At 44.5% G+C, this 15,980-nt stretch overlaps 1 protein-coding gene and 2 pseudogenes across 1 annotated transcript; 2 read left to right on the forward strand and 1 right to left on the reverse strand.

The window, feature by feature from the left end:
- Positions 1-1,018: 1,018 nt before the first annotated feature.
- On the forward strand, positions 1,019-4,479 carry LOC112900833 (E3 ubiquitin-protein ligase RNF14-like). Its single transcript, XM_025969625.1, has 8 exons — positions 1,019-1,168; positions 1,284-1,315; positions 2,050-2,124; positions 2,207-2,714; positions 3,237-3,628; positions 3,807-4,042; positions 4,127-4,271; positions 4,348-4,479. Exons 1-8 carry the CDS (start codon positions 1,027-1,029, stop codon positions 4,477-4,479), a joined length of 1,662 nt encoding a protein of 553 aa, XP_025825410.1. The 5' UTR covers positions 1,019-1,026.
- A 658-nt stretch (positions 4,480-5,137) lies between these two features.
- LOC112899035 lies at positions 5,138-8,858 on the forward strand (annotated as a pseudogene).
- Positions 8,859-9,587: 729 nt separating this feature from the next.
- LOC112899034 lies at positions 9,588-15,740 on the reverse strand (annotated as a pseudogene).
- Positions 15,741-15,980: the final 240 nt, after the last annotated feature.

Here is a 15,980-nt window from a genome sequence, read left to right on the forward strand (position 1 = left end):
TTAATACGGTGTAAAAAAATATGCTTGCCCCACGCGCCACCGGCACTCGCTACTCCCCCGCACCCCGTCGCCGCTGGTCCCCCGAACTGCGGCCGTCGAGGCCCCCGCCGCCTCCTGCGCTTCTCTTCCTTCTTGCCGGCGTCCGTGAGCCCGGCGAGCTTCCCACGTGCCTTTTCCCTCCCGACGGTGCCCGAGTGGCTGCCGCACACTCCGCCCGTGCCCGAGCTCCCTCTCACCGTGGCCGTCGAGCTCGCTTGCGCCCATGCCTCGCCAACCGCTGCTCTGCCCGCCTGTTGCTAGCCGGCCGGCTTCATCACTTCAATCAAGAAAGTTTTGAGATCATGGATGAATTGAGGATAAAATCGGACACACAAAAGGAAGCAGTAAAGCAAACGGTTGCAGATTGATCGTTTTCGTTTATATATCTAAGCAGGGCTCGACCTGGCTCTCAGGCATGTGGTCGAAGCGAGGAGACCGAGATGCACTTCACAGATGATGAGCCTGCCGATGCACTTCAATTGCAGCGGATGCCGGTGTCTTTGTGGAATATTTACCTGAATGGATATTTTACAGAGGAAAGAAATTACAGTTATATTCTTGTGCATAAGATATTACAACCGGAAGCTAATTACGGGAGAATAAAATTACAAAGCTGCCAAACAGGACCTAGGAATTGAAATAAGGGTAGGTATTTGATAACCCTCTTGCTTGGAGCCTTGGAAGTGGATTTTTGCAATTTTCACTTGTTTTTCCAAATAAATTCACCCACATACGCTCACCTCTATCTATGGCCGAAAGCAAATTTAAAGTCCACCAAAGTCCCACATCGAACAGGCCCAGTTCTAGACTTTCTAGTGTTGGAGAAAAATGGGCCGGACCGAACGGCCCACTTTCCCAAGCCAAACAGATGACTACTCGGAGGAACGGAACGGATCGGGAGTGTGAGACGGAAAGTTTCTTTTTTTTTTGCCCACATGGCGTCATTAATGCGCGCGGATTCAGAGGGTTTCAGCGCGAGCGCGGCAGATGGAGAGCGCGCACGGAGGAGAGCGAGAGCCCTCGCCGCAGGAGGAAGTGGAGAGAAGGGAGGGGCGGTTGCTGCGCGAGATGATGCTCCGCGCTCGCCGGGAGGCCGAGGAGGAGCCCCAGGTGCCGGACGACCAGGGCCGTCTCGGGGGGGGGGGGGGGGGGGGGGGGTGGTGGGGGGCAGGGATGTGCATTTGAAAGCCCATCAAAACCCATCACAAACTTCATAATGGTTATTGCTTTTAGTTTTTTGTTAGATATATTTTATGAGCTACGCATATATTGTAAAGTAATTTTTATTATTCGTACTACGTACTATAATTTTATAACTAAAAATTACTATCTTCTTGCTTGCCCAACGGGCTCTTAGAGCCGGTCGACCCCACCACACACACAAGGGTTCTGTTCCGAACTCCGAACCTATGCTTCGTAGGCACGCGTCGTACACTTGCTCGAATAGAATCCATGCTTCATATCGTAGGTACGCCTCGCTTGCTACGGATTCGCCCTGGTTGGGTGGTTTGTTTCGTTGCAACTCAGCAGCGACGGATTATTGTCTTGCGACGTCAGTAGTGAAGGATGGATGCAGCATGGGTGTACACAAGCCTCGGATTGTGCAATTTTGGTATGATTGGGTTGGCAGATTTGTCACCAGTCCAAATAAAACTAGAGCGTCATGCCTTATTGCCTTCTGAGGCAAATTGTTGTTACAGTGGCCCATCCGGGGTCTCGTAGTCTTATTGCTGTTCCCAGGTTGTGATGTGGAATAACTGTAACTTAGATGCTTGATCAGATTACTATTTGCTACTCTGACAATCTGGTAAACAAGTCATGACCATGCACACAATATGGTAACTGTCTAGAATTGGAACAGATGGTTACAGAATCAGGGTGATGCTTTTTGGGATCCTTTGTACTGAAGAATAATGAAAGGATAATAAAAAAATGATAAAGCAGCATTGCATGTGTTGTTTCAACGATGGTGAACTTCAAAGTTTTTCATCTGATGCGATATTTTGCTAGATGGAGGCACTGGAGGCAATATATGGAGACAACATTAGAATTTTTGGTGAAAATTTTGGACTGCGATCTTTCCAGGTATAACTTTTTAGTTGGTCCCAAACTCCCAGGACAAATTATCTACCAGAAACACGCAAAATAATACTGAAATGCTCTGCAGATCCATGTTCATTGTGAAATTCCAGATGGTATCAGTGTGTCTGAAGAGCTATTTCAGGATGTTGATGATGACACAGACAGTCAGTTATTTCACTCATGCAGCGTCCAGCATTTGGCTCCGATCTCACTGACATGTCTTATGCCTCTATCCTATCCGAGCCATCACCCTCCATACTTTACTCTCAGCGTACAATGGCTGGATAATGTGAAAGTTTCCGCCCTGTGTCACATGCTGGACTTAATCTGGGCGCAACAACCTGGACAAGAAGTTGTTTATAAGTGGGTGCAATGGCTTCAGAGTTCTGCACTTTCTCATCTTGGTTTTGATGATGGAATAGCCATACATCATTCTGATAGTATGATGGGTCCTGTAGATGTACGGGCGGTTGGAGAGATTGTCCCAGTAGAGTCTGTCGTTCAGTGGTTGATTAGCTACAATGAAGAACAATGTCATGAATCATTTCTAAGTGGCCTTCATAATTGTACGATCTGTTTAAGTGAGTACGCAGGTAATTGGAATGCCCCAGTTAACACTTCAGGATACTCTCCCTTTCATGATTTTATCTCCATCATAATATAAATTGTTCAGAATTGTTTAGTTGTGCAGTGTTGCAGACATGAGCTAGTTGTTTTTAGTTGTTTGCTGACTAGATTTCAACCCATAGTTGTAAGGTTTTCGGGCCCTGTTTTCCCTTAAAATGGGGCCGTTTCTTCTACTGAAACTACGGAAAAGCTTTTGCCGTCCTTTCGAAATATGAATCGTTATTATTTTTCAAATGGTTCAGCAAGATTTGTGCCTGACTTGTGTTATAGAGTTTCTACCTCAATTGTTATTCCTCTGAAACTACCTATGTTTAATCTTGATGATCAGTAATCAGATATCAAGCCTTATAGGACATAGCGTAAAAGGTTCTTTTTGATATTGTATACTCTCTCCGTTTCAAATTACTCGTCAGTTTCACCCTGTCCTAAGTCAAACATCTCTAACTTTGACCGGTATCAACATTCAATTCAATTTTGGCTCACCACAGGTGTTGACTTCATAAAACTTCCATGCCAACATTACTTTTGCCAGAAGTGCATGGAGACATACTCAAGGATGAACGTCAAGGAAGGCATAGTGCTGAAATTACTGTGTCCTGATGACAAGTGCCGGGGTGATGTTCCTCCTAATCTATTGAAGAGATTGCTAGGAGATGCAGATTTTGAACGGTGGGAAAGATTGATACTCCAGAAGACTCTAGACTCAATGGCTGATGCTGCTTACTGTCGAAGATGTGAAACAATTTGCCTGGAAGATGAGGATAACAATGCTCAGTGCTCCAAGTGCTTCTTCAGCTTCTGCGCCCGTTGCAGATTACGCTGTCACATAGGCAAGAGATGTGTGAACATAACTCCAGAAGAAAAACTCCTCTCCTTACAGGTAACCAATTCCACTACCAGCCAATTCTCTATTCAAATTCTTGCTAAATGCTAGTTAACAAAGAAAATCCAATAAGTATTAGCTTTGAATGTTCATTGTCAGAGTACAGTTCTAACAACGTGATATGAACATAAAGATTTGGGATGAGAGTTCTGAGCATGCTTTTCATTTTGTGCAGGAACGTGAAAAGGTGCATCGATTAAGCCAAGGTGACATTGAGAAGACGATTTCTTTGGCAAAAGAAATATTGAGCATCAAGGAAGTGCTCTGTCTTTGCGTTCAATGCCCTTACTGTGGCACTGGCATCTCACGCGTATCAGGCTGCAACCATATGGTTTGTGGGAACTGTGGGCAGCCGTTCTGCTATGGCTGTGGGGTGGCAGGCTGCCGTGGCTGTAGCAGTAGCAATGCGAGGTGTGTGTTCTTATTATCTTGATTGGAGTATGGTTTGTCAAGTATCCTATCTGGTATCTAAGGCTGAAGTCTGAATCAATGCAGAAATGACCAGGAGAAGGTGAAGAAGTTCGATGTTACTCCTTCTTGGACTGCACAGATTGGTGCTATTAAAGAGACATGGAAAGAACCAACAATAATTAGGTTCAGGCAATATCCATGCCCCAGTTGTCACCAACCAAATTCCAAGGTAAAGTTTATGATGCGTAATGCTTCATTTTCACTTTATGATGGGAGATGAAAACACTATTCTCTTGTGCGAGCAGGTGGAAAACAACAACCATATCTTCTGCTGGGCATGCCAGGTTCACTACCGTGCATTGTGCCGGAAGGTGGTTCGGAAGTACGCCGAGCATTTTGGTCCCCGAGGATGCAAGCAGCACAGCGTCGACCCGTAAATCTCCCAAACTCAGAGAGAGGAAGATGTGACTATGAATCATTACCCTTGACATGATCTAATGGTGAGAATCGATTTGAACCGCAGTGGTGGAATTCTCGTGTGTTTGCAATCTCGTACTTGCCTGTACATAGTAGTTTGTAAGCAAAAAATTCTCTACGTGACGTGCATAGTAGATTTGGAGATCAGTGTGTTCGACACGGCGGCACTTATTTGGAATTTGGGGCTGGGGCACCTCATGTCAACTGCAACACTAGCTGCAAAGCTTTGCTGGATTCAGTATAACAGTTTCTTCTTCTTTCTCTTGAGGGCACAGTATACGAGTTTCTTCGATATGCTGAACTTTTGTAGCTCTCTAAAGCCTTTGTGAAATGCTCCGCCGTTCCACCCGATTGAGCGGGATCTGGCATTACATTTCCTCTTGCGTTGCTTGTTTTATTGGCCGTCAGTAGGCTCTGGTTTTTATTTATGAGGGAACGCTCTATATCCTTTTTTTTAAAAAAATTGCTCTATATCATAGGCTTTTTTTTAGCAATTCTCTACTAGTTGGTCAGAGGATCTCTGGGGCTCACAGGTCACAACTCACAATGGTTAGCCCATATCGTCGTGCCTGCGCGGATCGAGTCGAACCGAGGGCTTTGGAGTGGGTTCCGCGGGCGCGGCGGCACCGAAGGCGCAGCCCGCGGATGGAGAGCCCTCGCCGGAGGAGGAGGAGGAGGCGGAGAGCAGGGAGCTGGCGGTGCTGCGTGACATGATGCTCCGCGCTCGCCGGGAGGGGGAGGAGCCCCAGGTGACGGACGAGCAGCTGCGCTCCAACGACCAGCTCCAGCAAGACGAGGTGCTGCCGGCTACTTTCTCAGATCGATCCTTCCTACGCCTCGCCGCTTGGTATTGCATTTTCAGTGATGGGGGTGATCGCCATTAGGCACCGGCCGCGGCGAATTCGACGCGTCGCTTGTCTGTTTGGGCCTGGGATTCGTTCGAATCAGTTGTTGGGAGTTCCAGCTACTTATATCTCTACATCTCGTGCATCTACTTCTTCGTATCCGCATCTCCAACACCAAGCCTCGCCGGTTCCAAACACTGACCACGCTGCTGTGGTTCCAAACAACCGTTGCCTGGAAATTAGTGGCATGGATGATGGGTGTACGGGGTAAAACAGTCCTCGGTTGTTGATTTTTTTTTGTTCTTATTAAGTGGACGGGTGGACATGAAGCGTAAAATCCTGAAAATCTCGAAGCGTTTGAGTTGCGGGCTACAACCAAAGCTGTTGGGATTCTTTTGGAACGCATAATAGTGAAGTGATGAAATTTCGAAGACATGTTAAAACCTGCAAGTTTTCTTTTTTTTTGGTGATCTAAAACTGATACTCTATTTCTGTGACTCTTGTTGGGTTTCGTACTTTTCATCTCTAGCCTGCCCCAAGTTGGTAGTAAAAAAGAAAGGACGCTCATCTTGGACTGCATTATACGGAAAGCATAGAAAATTTCTTCTTTTAAAAAGGAAAGCATAATGAATTTCAAATTTCTTCTGCTGATATATGTTTTTTTTTCTGTGATCAATGATTGTTTAGATGATGGCGCTGGAGGCAATCTACGGAGATAATATAGGCATTTTTTGTGAAAAGACTGGACTGCGATCTTTTGAGGTACATTCTTTATCAGCTTCAGACTACCAGGACATAATATGTATGGGAAACACAATGAAATTATGATCAATTTCTATTTCCATTGTTGATTCTTTGCAGATCCATGTGCATTGTGAAATTCCAGATGATCTCAGTGTATCGGCAGAACTGTTCCAGGGTGTTGATGATCATGACCTGAAAAGTCGGTTCTTCAACGCATTTAGTGTCCAACACTTGCCTCCGATGTCGCTGACATGTCTTATGCCTTTATCGTACCCAAGCCATCACCCTCCATACTTTACGCTCAGCGTACAATGGAGGATAGTGTGAAAATTTCCTCTCTCTGTGACATGCTTGACTCATTCTGGGCACAGCAACCTGGACAAGAAATTCTTTATGAGTGGGTGCAATGGCTGCAGAGCTATGTGCTTTCGCATGTTGGTTTTGGTGATGGAATAGTTATACGACAGTCTGATATGATGATCGGTCCTGTGGATGTTCGGGCTGTCGGAAAGATTGTGTCCGTAGAGTCTGTTGTTCAATGTTTAATTAGCTATAATTAGGAGCAATGCCATGAATCCTTTCTAAATGGCCTTCACGATTGCATGATTTGTTTCAGTGAGCACCCAGGTAACAGGTATGCTCCAGTTAATACTTAGGGTACTTCCTGATGTCTGTCTTTTGCACACTGTTCTTCATCCCGTACTTCAAATCTGAATGTGCTGTATTTTAAATATAGTGCCTTTTCCAATTTTATTCCCATCATCTCGTAATTTAGTTTCCATATTCATATTCAATTGTAAGATTATTATTTACTAAGTTACGATAAGCAAAACGTAAGAATCAGATAGTTCTTGCCCGAAAATTCGTGTGTTCATGGGCTACCTTACTGAGTGATAATGGAGATTTCTAGTTCTACCGCGTCTGGAAAATTATAGAAAATCTGCTTCTTTTGAATTTTGATTCCTGCAGGTCTTGATTTCATAAAACTTCCATGCCTGCATTATTATTGCCAGAGGTGCATGGAGACTTACTCAAGCATGCATGTCAAGGAAGGAACGGTTATGGAATTGTTGTGTCCTGGTGACAAGTGCCAGGGTGTTATTCCTCCTAATCTATTGACGAGGTTGCTAGGAAATGAAGATTTTGAACGTTGGGAAATATTGATACTTGAGAGGACTCTAGACTCAATGGTTGATGTGATCTACTGCCCAAGATGCGAAACAGCTTGCCTGGAAGATTCAGAGAATAATGCCCAGTGCTCCAAGTGCTTTTTCAGCTTCTGCACCCTCTGCCGATAACGTCGTCACATAGGAGACAGATGCATGACTCCAGAAGAAAAGCTTCTCTCCTTACAGGTAGCAAATAAATCTATCAGGCTATGCTCTGTACGAATCATGCTAATCACTACGCATTTTAGTACCTGTTAGCTGTGATTGCCCACTGTCAGGCCCACATTTCAACACAACATCCTAGGGCTTCAGCGGTGCCATGATATGCTCTTAGATGTTTCATTTAAGAGAATTTCTGGGAATGTTCAGAACTCACATAGAAATAATTTTACTAAAGTAATGAAAGCTTATTTTCTCGACGCCCTTTGTCATTACAAAACTGGAACTTTGCATTCTCTTGTACTATAGTACAATCTGTTTCATTGATTCATGTTGGATTTCCATGCAAAGACACATCGTGAGTGCAGTATTTCATCTATACAGGATCGTGAAAAGGTGCGTTCTTCTTCAAGCAGTGGCAAGGTTGACACGAGCATTGACTTGTTCAATGAACTTGTCAGCATCAAGGAAGCACTTCGTGATGCTGTTCCATGTCCTCATTGCCGTATCGCAAACTCACAGAATGTATTGTACACTCTTCTGAATATACTGTGCCACATCTAATCTCTTTATAGAGTGTGACTGAAATAATGCTCCTCTTTTAAAGTCACCAATGCAGACTTGATCAGGAACAGAAGTCAGTGAGGCAGGCCGATGTCATGAAGCAGATAGAGAAAGAAGCAACAGCGCAACGATTCAGAAATTACCCGTGCCCGAGTTGTCACCAACAAAATCCCAAGGTAAAGTTGTTGCCGTTTTTGCATACCATAGGATTCTAGAGGAGCTATAAATTTGTGGTTATCTGAATACCAAGTTAGACATGTCATATAATCTTGGAAAATGTAGCCCGGCCGAGATGTTGATGGACGAAAATGCTGTGCTGTTTCTGTTGTGATGACCAGGTTGGAAACAACAACCATATCTTCTGCTGGGCGTGCCAGGTCCATTACTGCGCGCTGTGCGGGAAGGTGGTTCAGAAGTGCTCGGAGCACTACGGCCCCCGGGGCTGCAAGCAGCACACGGTAGACGCGGTGGATCCCTCCAGCGAAGGAAGGATGAGGGGTCTGGTTCGGAAGATGTTCCATGGTGATCGGGCAAAACGCTGACGTTCTCACTCTTGTTAGAGGAGGAAATCGAGCATGTTTATTTACTATGCCAGTGCCATTCCATGAACTGCATCAAGCAGTTTTAGAGAGCATGATTACAGTTATTCTCGACTCGACCCCGCCGGGTTACATAGCATCTCATCAGTCTACTCCATTCAGTGTAAAAATTCTAGAGATGGCCGTCCGTCTCCGGAAGCGGTGTAGGGTCCTCCCTTCGTGTCACTTTCAGCACCCCTGGGACTTCTGCTCATTGCATACGCGTTCACATGTACGCCGTCAGTTTCTTGTTCCAAAATTTTAAGTCGATGCAGTAGCATGGATTTGACTCACTTGACAGTCGACGGGCCTGGTTGTTGGTGAGGAACGCGCTGAATTCCCCAAGTTCAGTCTCGTACATCGCGCTCCGTGCTGCCTCGACGCTGTGGTTTTAAAAAAACGCGAGCAAGGATTAGCACAAAATTCAGGCAACGGAGTTTAATCGGAGTGGTGATTTGGAGAGATCAGTGAACCAAGGCGACCTGCCGAGCACTTCGGCGAGCAGGCGGTAGTTGTACTCCTCGAGGTCGTCGCCGCCGCGGTCTGGGACGCGGACCGTGGCCTCGAACAGGTGGACCTGCTGGCCTCTCGGCTTCGGCGGGTCGACGGCCGCGGCGATGGCAGCGACGGCGAACGCCGCCAGGACGGCGAGGACGGGCGCCATTTGGCTGCAGGTCGTCTTCATGTTTGCAGTTGCACAGCGCAGCTGTTGGAAGATTTCTTTTTTTTGTTTCGCTCACTTGAGGCAGTGACATGAACAGGGGCCATGGGCATTTTTATAGGGTGACAGGGCCGTGAGTTACCTGTTCATTGCACGGGAGTTTGAACTGTTGCATAAAGCTCAATTGAAGATCAACGTTTCTAGTGTCCATAAGTGATGTCATTATGAGCAGTGATGCAAATGCTTTGAGCAACAGACATGACAGTAGGGTCAATAGCCAGCCCCCTGATGCATTTTGTTCGGCAAATCAAGGGAAAAGATCCATGGTGATAACAAATAATGCAAATGCTAGAAATTATCAAGCCCCATGCATTCCGGTGACCCGTAGTGCCCTGACTTCCTGTTGCTGACCTTCCGTCTGCATAGAGCATGGAATACAAAACCGCTCGATAATCGCGATTATCGGTGAAATTTATTGTTACCGATGCTAGCTGAGAATGTAAACCGACTGTAATTTCGCTAGATTTCAATGGAAAATTTAAAATTTTAAAAAAAATTTATAAAAAGTAGAGAACTTATTTTTATAAAAAACTAGACCTTCTCTTGATTCCAAAATGTTGTCACATATTAAAAGCAACAATTATTTGCTTAGAGGAAAAATATTTTTATCTAACTACCCATTACCATCCACTAAACCGCTAACCCGTTAACCCTTCCACCACACTGTGGCCTCACGAGGACCATAGTCACTCTCTCTCCAACCTTCTGTCCAACCTCCTATCCCTTTCCAGTTCACTTTCCCCAACCTGCCTCTCTCTTTCCTCACACGCGCGCAAGCACAGAGCAAGAGAGTGGGCGATTTCAGCTCCGTTCACCGATTTTCGTGCGATTAAGGCTAATAATCAATATATGTGCGGCGATTATCGATGATGCTGCAGCTGGGAGCGAGGGAGCTGTGATCGTGGCGTCGATAATCGAGGTAAATAGTTGATTATCGATTTGTATCGGACAATTTTCAGTTCAGTTTAGCTTCTTATTTATCTGTACTCACTGATTTGGCTAAATATATTATAGTGGTATAGAATATTTCTTGGATGGTTGGTTGTATCACAGATTTAATATGCCTTGTGTTTGTATAGACTATGTACTCTTGTTTCTATGCACTATGAGGTTTGTATGAACTATGCACTCTTTTATTTCTGTAAACTATGAAGTTTGTATGGACTATGCACTCGTTTGTTTATATGAACTATGCACTTTTAGGTTTGTATATATGTGCAAATTCATGTGCTTTATGCAATTTTATGGGCAAAATATGTAAACATGTTTATTTCTTAGGCAATTCTATATGCAAAATTGTGCATGTATATGTAATTTATCTAATATAATATAATACATAACCTAAAAAATTAAATGCTATCAAACCTTTATTTTTTTCCACTGCCAAAATATATTTTCAGTAGGCGAAGCGATAAATCGTTCAGTTTGCATCGATTATCGACGATAAATTGTTGAATTTCATTTTTTTGAATTTAGATCTCTTTACCAATCGGTTTTGACGATTTTTCACCGATTCTCAACTGATTATCGTTACCGGAGCTCACTGATAAATACTGTATCACCGGTAATGTAATCCTTGGTATAGAGTGCAGTAGGTGTCCCGGCAAGCCCAGCAGAAGATATACCTCTCGTCTTCCTGTGTACAGAAGAAGATTGTCGGTGTTTAACCGGCTGCCCACCGAGGGATATACCCAAGGTGGTAAGTTTTGGGTGAGGAGACGCCGAGATCAGGAACTTGGAGGTGCAGGGAACACAAAGCTTAGACAGGTTCGGACCGCAAGATGCGTAACACCCTACGTCCTGTATGGTGGTTTGTATTGCCTTTGGTGTAGAATGATCTAGAGATCGTCTTCTAAGAAGGGTCCCTGACCTCCCTTATATATCCGAGAGGCCAGGGTTACAAACATACTAACCAACACCAGCTGAGGAATCGTACCAAAACATATCTCGAGTAGATTCCCTCTGTATCAGTTAGCTCTATCTCCTATTTAAACGGGATAAATAAGAGATAAACGAGATAAATAAGAGATAAGACGGACTTAATCTCTTAAACCTCTTTAAACTACGTCACGTACCCAGTCCCGTGGCCCCGGGTCTGATAAAGATATACACTTCTCGTCGTCGCATTAATTCGGCAGCCCAAATTCAGTTATTCCCTACAGATAGAGAACTTCCATTACCTTGAAGTTTCTTGCTCGGCATTTGGGGCATCTAACCATACCACCTATCGGGCGCTCTGCAATTCGCATTTGGCGTTCAGGTTGCATCGCTGCCAGTTGCCTCTCCCACTCTGCTATGTCTCTCGCCGCAAAAAGCTTGCAGTCCCTACCCCTGCAATGCAATGAGTTGTGGTTTTCGTTAAAACCGAATGCAAGGGGTTTTCTATATTATGTGAAGATCGTACTTGCATAAAACATAAGAACATAAGTAGTCCAGAAAACATTAATTCCTCACCTTGTGTTTAAAAAAGAAGAAGTAAGGATGCTGGATGACCGAAAGGCCTACCTGAAGTGCTCATAACCATTGATGGCCTTCCCGCAGGCGAAGCAGAAGTACTAGCCGCAGTTTCCGCATGTTATCTTGTTGCACCCTTGTGTTTTGGCGATGCCCATTCGGCATTTTGGGCATAACCGAACATCCTTGTACAGTTCTCTGATGTTCCGCAATTCCTGCGCCACCTCCCTCTCGCTCATCCTGCCTGATGCTTGCAAACAAGATATTCAGTAAAATCATTGTATGGTGTGTCTGGAGCTGAAAATAAACCGCAGAGCATAAATGCATGAGCCTGTGTTTAACCTTTCGGAGGTGTATCTTTTGTTCAGGAGTTAGACACTGCTTCCCTGGATGCCATGGTCCCTTACAGAACGAGCAGAAGATAAAGGAGCATTCTGGGCATTGCGCATTGTTGTCCTCATCTTCCACACAACCGACCACACACCTTGGACAGAAAACTACATCTGACATTGCGTCCAATGTTTTCTGAAGGATAAGCCTATCCCAACGTTCAAATTGTTCTTCTGTAAGAAGTCTCTTCAGCACATATGCTGGGATTGAAGCTTTGCACTTGGTATCAGGGCATACCAACTGAAACACACTACCTTCCTTGACATGCATTCTGCATAAGGTCTCCATACACTTCACGCAGAACAAGTGTCTGCATGGAAGCCTGATGAAATTTGAACCTGATTGTTTTAATATTGAAGTCAGTTATAGGAGAACAAACTTCTCTGTGGAGAGAAATTCATGTAACTGGTTGAACCAAAGGCATAGCTCAATAAGGTAAGGGCCTGACATGACACTACAAAGTAAGTGACAGCCTACGAGGTGGGAGGAAAGAGCTTACCTTTGGTCTGGTTAAGACATATCATGCACATATGGAGATCCTCAAGAAAAGCTTGATACCGCTTCTTACTTCTGTAGCTCAGCATCAAAGGGATAACAGATTCTAGTGATTTTGTTCTTGGAATTGCACGGTTATCTGTGTTGTGGGTGGCAATATCTGGACCCAGTGTCATGCTTCCATCGATCCATAGATATGACCTGGAACTATTACGTAGCCATTCAACCCACTGATACACGACTTCCTGCCCTGACAGCTCTCCCCAAATGGTGTCAAGCATCTCGCAGAGTTGAGAGACATAAGGCCCATCCATCCATTTAGCAGTGATTGCAAAACTTGGGGGGTCTTTGCTAGGATAGGACTTTGGAAGAAGGCATGTCAATATCAAAGGAGGCAGGTACTCAAAATTGCAAGTGTAGGAGAACTCATCAGGTCCATAGTCATGTTCAGAACCGTCAAAACATCCGACATCTCTGGTACTAGCATTGGGTGCTGAAAGCTTAGCGCACACTTTGACACCATCAGCGACATCGTAACGTATGTAAATCTGGAATAAATAGACAGGTCATTAAAATCAGATCCCCACCATTCAAGAACAATTGGAACAACATTGTATTCATTGCCAGCACAAGAAACCTGGAAATATCGGAGCCTTCCTTTGTTTTCAAATACAACCAGATCATCCCCATATATCGCCTCCAGTGCCATCAGCTGCAATGGACGTTTATCTCAACTAAGCAAACAGATATGCAATCTCAACGACACGAAGAAACCACATTTGGATATTGATTGTGGAAAAATCCACAAGAACTTCGAAGCAACGCAACACGTAAGTCAAAAGTTTCAGTCTCACAAAGCCATTTTTTAATTTAGAGAAACTGCAAAAATCAGTAATTATAGTTAAAAAGGCCATCTCATGATTATATGCAATTTATCCTGTATTAGTTCTCTATGGATCGTTTCTTAGAAATTGTATTCTACCATCTGCAGCAATAGATTTGGTACGAACTAATTTACTTTAATAGAAAATAAAAACGACAACAACTTCAAAATTTCGTCAACCATCGCAGTACACATCATGACGTTAATTCCGGTGAAAGCTGCTGCCGCCATGGCGCGAGCGCGGAGTCTGGGGCCGTACGTGTTTTTGTCGCCGCCTTTTTTGTTTTTTTTTGTTGGCTTTATTTTTGGGGCGTTTTTTAGACTAAGAGGAGTCGGGAGAGAAGAGTGCAACGCACGGAAAGTTTTTTTTTGGCTCATACTGTATTGTAATCGGAAAATGCTGTTTTTCTAACGGGGGATGGGCCTAAGCCCAGTGCATAATGTGCTAGCGTTGGCCCAATTTGCGCTTCAAGGGGCCCGTTTGGCAAACAAGGGCCGATCATATTAAAAAGAGACCAAAGAGAAATATGAATTATGAAGCGCCCAGATATAAGAATCAGCAATTAAGTTGGTAGTCAAGAAAATCAAGGGGGAAATCAGATTGAATTTGAAGGTAAAACAAGTAATAATATAATCACAAAAGCATCTTATGTGTAAATCTAGTAAGTTTAGCCTCTCCTTTCACGGCAAAACTTTACCAGCCATCCAATGATTGTGTAAACTATGGAGATCCTCAAGAAAAGCTTGATACTGCTTCTTACTACTGTAACTCATCATCAAAGGGATTACAGCCTCCAATGAATTTGTTCTTGAGATTGCGTGGTTATATCTATCATGCGTTACGATATCGGGGCCTAGTGTTATTTTACCATCAAACCAGAGATGTGACCTTGAAGAATCACGTAGCCACTCAACCCATTGATACACGACCTCGTGTCCCTTCAGCTCTGCCCATATGGTGTCTAGCATCTCCCAGAGCTGAGAAACTTGAGCCACATCCATCCACTTAACAGTAACAGTGAAATATGGGGGATCTTAGCTAGGATATGAGCGTGTAAGTAAGCATGTCAATATCAGAGGAGGTAGGTACTCGAAGTTGCACTTGCTGATCCATCACTTTGCCCTGTACCATCAGAGCACCCTTCATCTTCGGCACACACATTAGCTGATGAAAGCTTTGCACACACTTCGATGCCATCAGCCACATCATAACGTATGCAAATCTGAAATATAATGAAAACCCATCAAAACCAAAGTGCCAGCTTACTAGAACAAATGAAAAAAAAATCGTGGCAACTGAAGAAACCTGGAAATAGCGGAGGCCTCCTATGTTTCCAAACACTGCCAGATCATGCCCATAGATTGCTTCCAATGCCATCAGCTGCAGTAAATGACGAACAAGTAATAAAACAAGTACTCAGGCTCAGCGATGCATTTTTTAAAAATAAGAATCTTTCGATCAAGCCAAAGACAGAACTTAGAAGCATAACAGTTCCTAAGTTGCAAATCTCACGGTACAGTTAGAACATTTTTTTTCTAGCAATTACAGTAACAAAATAAGCAATAAATAATTACTCATCAGTCCTCAACCTTAGGAACTATAAGGTTAGCTCTCGTGACGCAGCCTACGCAGAAACCAGTAGTAATGATTATGTACGGGTATGGTTTCTTCTAACTTGAAATAATGTAGGTGCAGGCAGCAGGTTTCTTTTAAAAGGGGTAATTTTTGGACCCAAATCCCTAGGATTTAGTACAAACTTGAATTAAATCCTAAATTTTCCCAGAGAAATTCCCTCTGTATGTTCAGGCCCAAACTTTGCAAGTTTTGTTCCCCTAAAACCCTACAAATCCTGACAGCCCAAACTCATCATGAAAGATCACGTCCTGCAACTTTTGCAATCGAATCAGTATAGTAGTGTAATACCTCGTCCTCCTGCCGTTGCTGGTTGTCTCGTATCTCATCCCCAGCCCTTCTCGCCGCCCATGGGGAATCCAGGTCGAGGAGGACGCCCTTCTCGCCGCCCGCCTCGCCCGCCACCGGCCTCAAATCAGCGGCGGGCGACGTGGAGGGGAACGAGGAAGAGAAAGCGTCGGGCGAGGATTCCGGGGTGGGGATGCAGCGGGGCTCCGGTAGCCGCGCCGACGCGGCGCCAGCGGACGCTGCTGCCTCCATGGCGCGAGCTCGAACTGTCCCAGAGTCCTACGTGTCGCTCCTTTGGTTTTCTCTCTCTTTTTTTCAGCAAATGCCTCTTGTTTTGATTGGCTTTGTTGTCGGGGCCCGTGCTGCTCCTTCGTCATTTTTTTTGGGCCGTGCTTTTGGACCGAGTGAAGAAGATGGGCCTAAGCAGATGGTGCTTTTGTTCACAGATTTGGGTTGAAGCCCATGCATAAATTCAGGCGTTACTAGTGCAGGCAACGGCACATTCGCTACTCTTTTTCTTCTTTTGCGACGAAAGATC

Source organism: Panicum hallii, chromosome 7 (genome assembly GCF_002211085.1).
Source record: "Panicum hallii strain FIL2 chromosome 7, PHallii_v3.1, whole genome shotgun sequence".
NCBI lineage: Eukaryota > Viridiplantae > Streptophyta > Magnoliopsida > Poales > Poaceae > Panicum > Panicum hallii.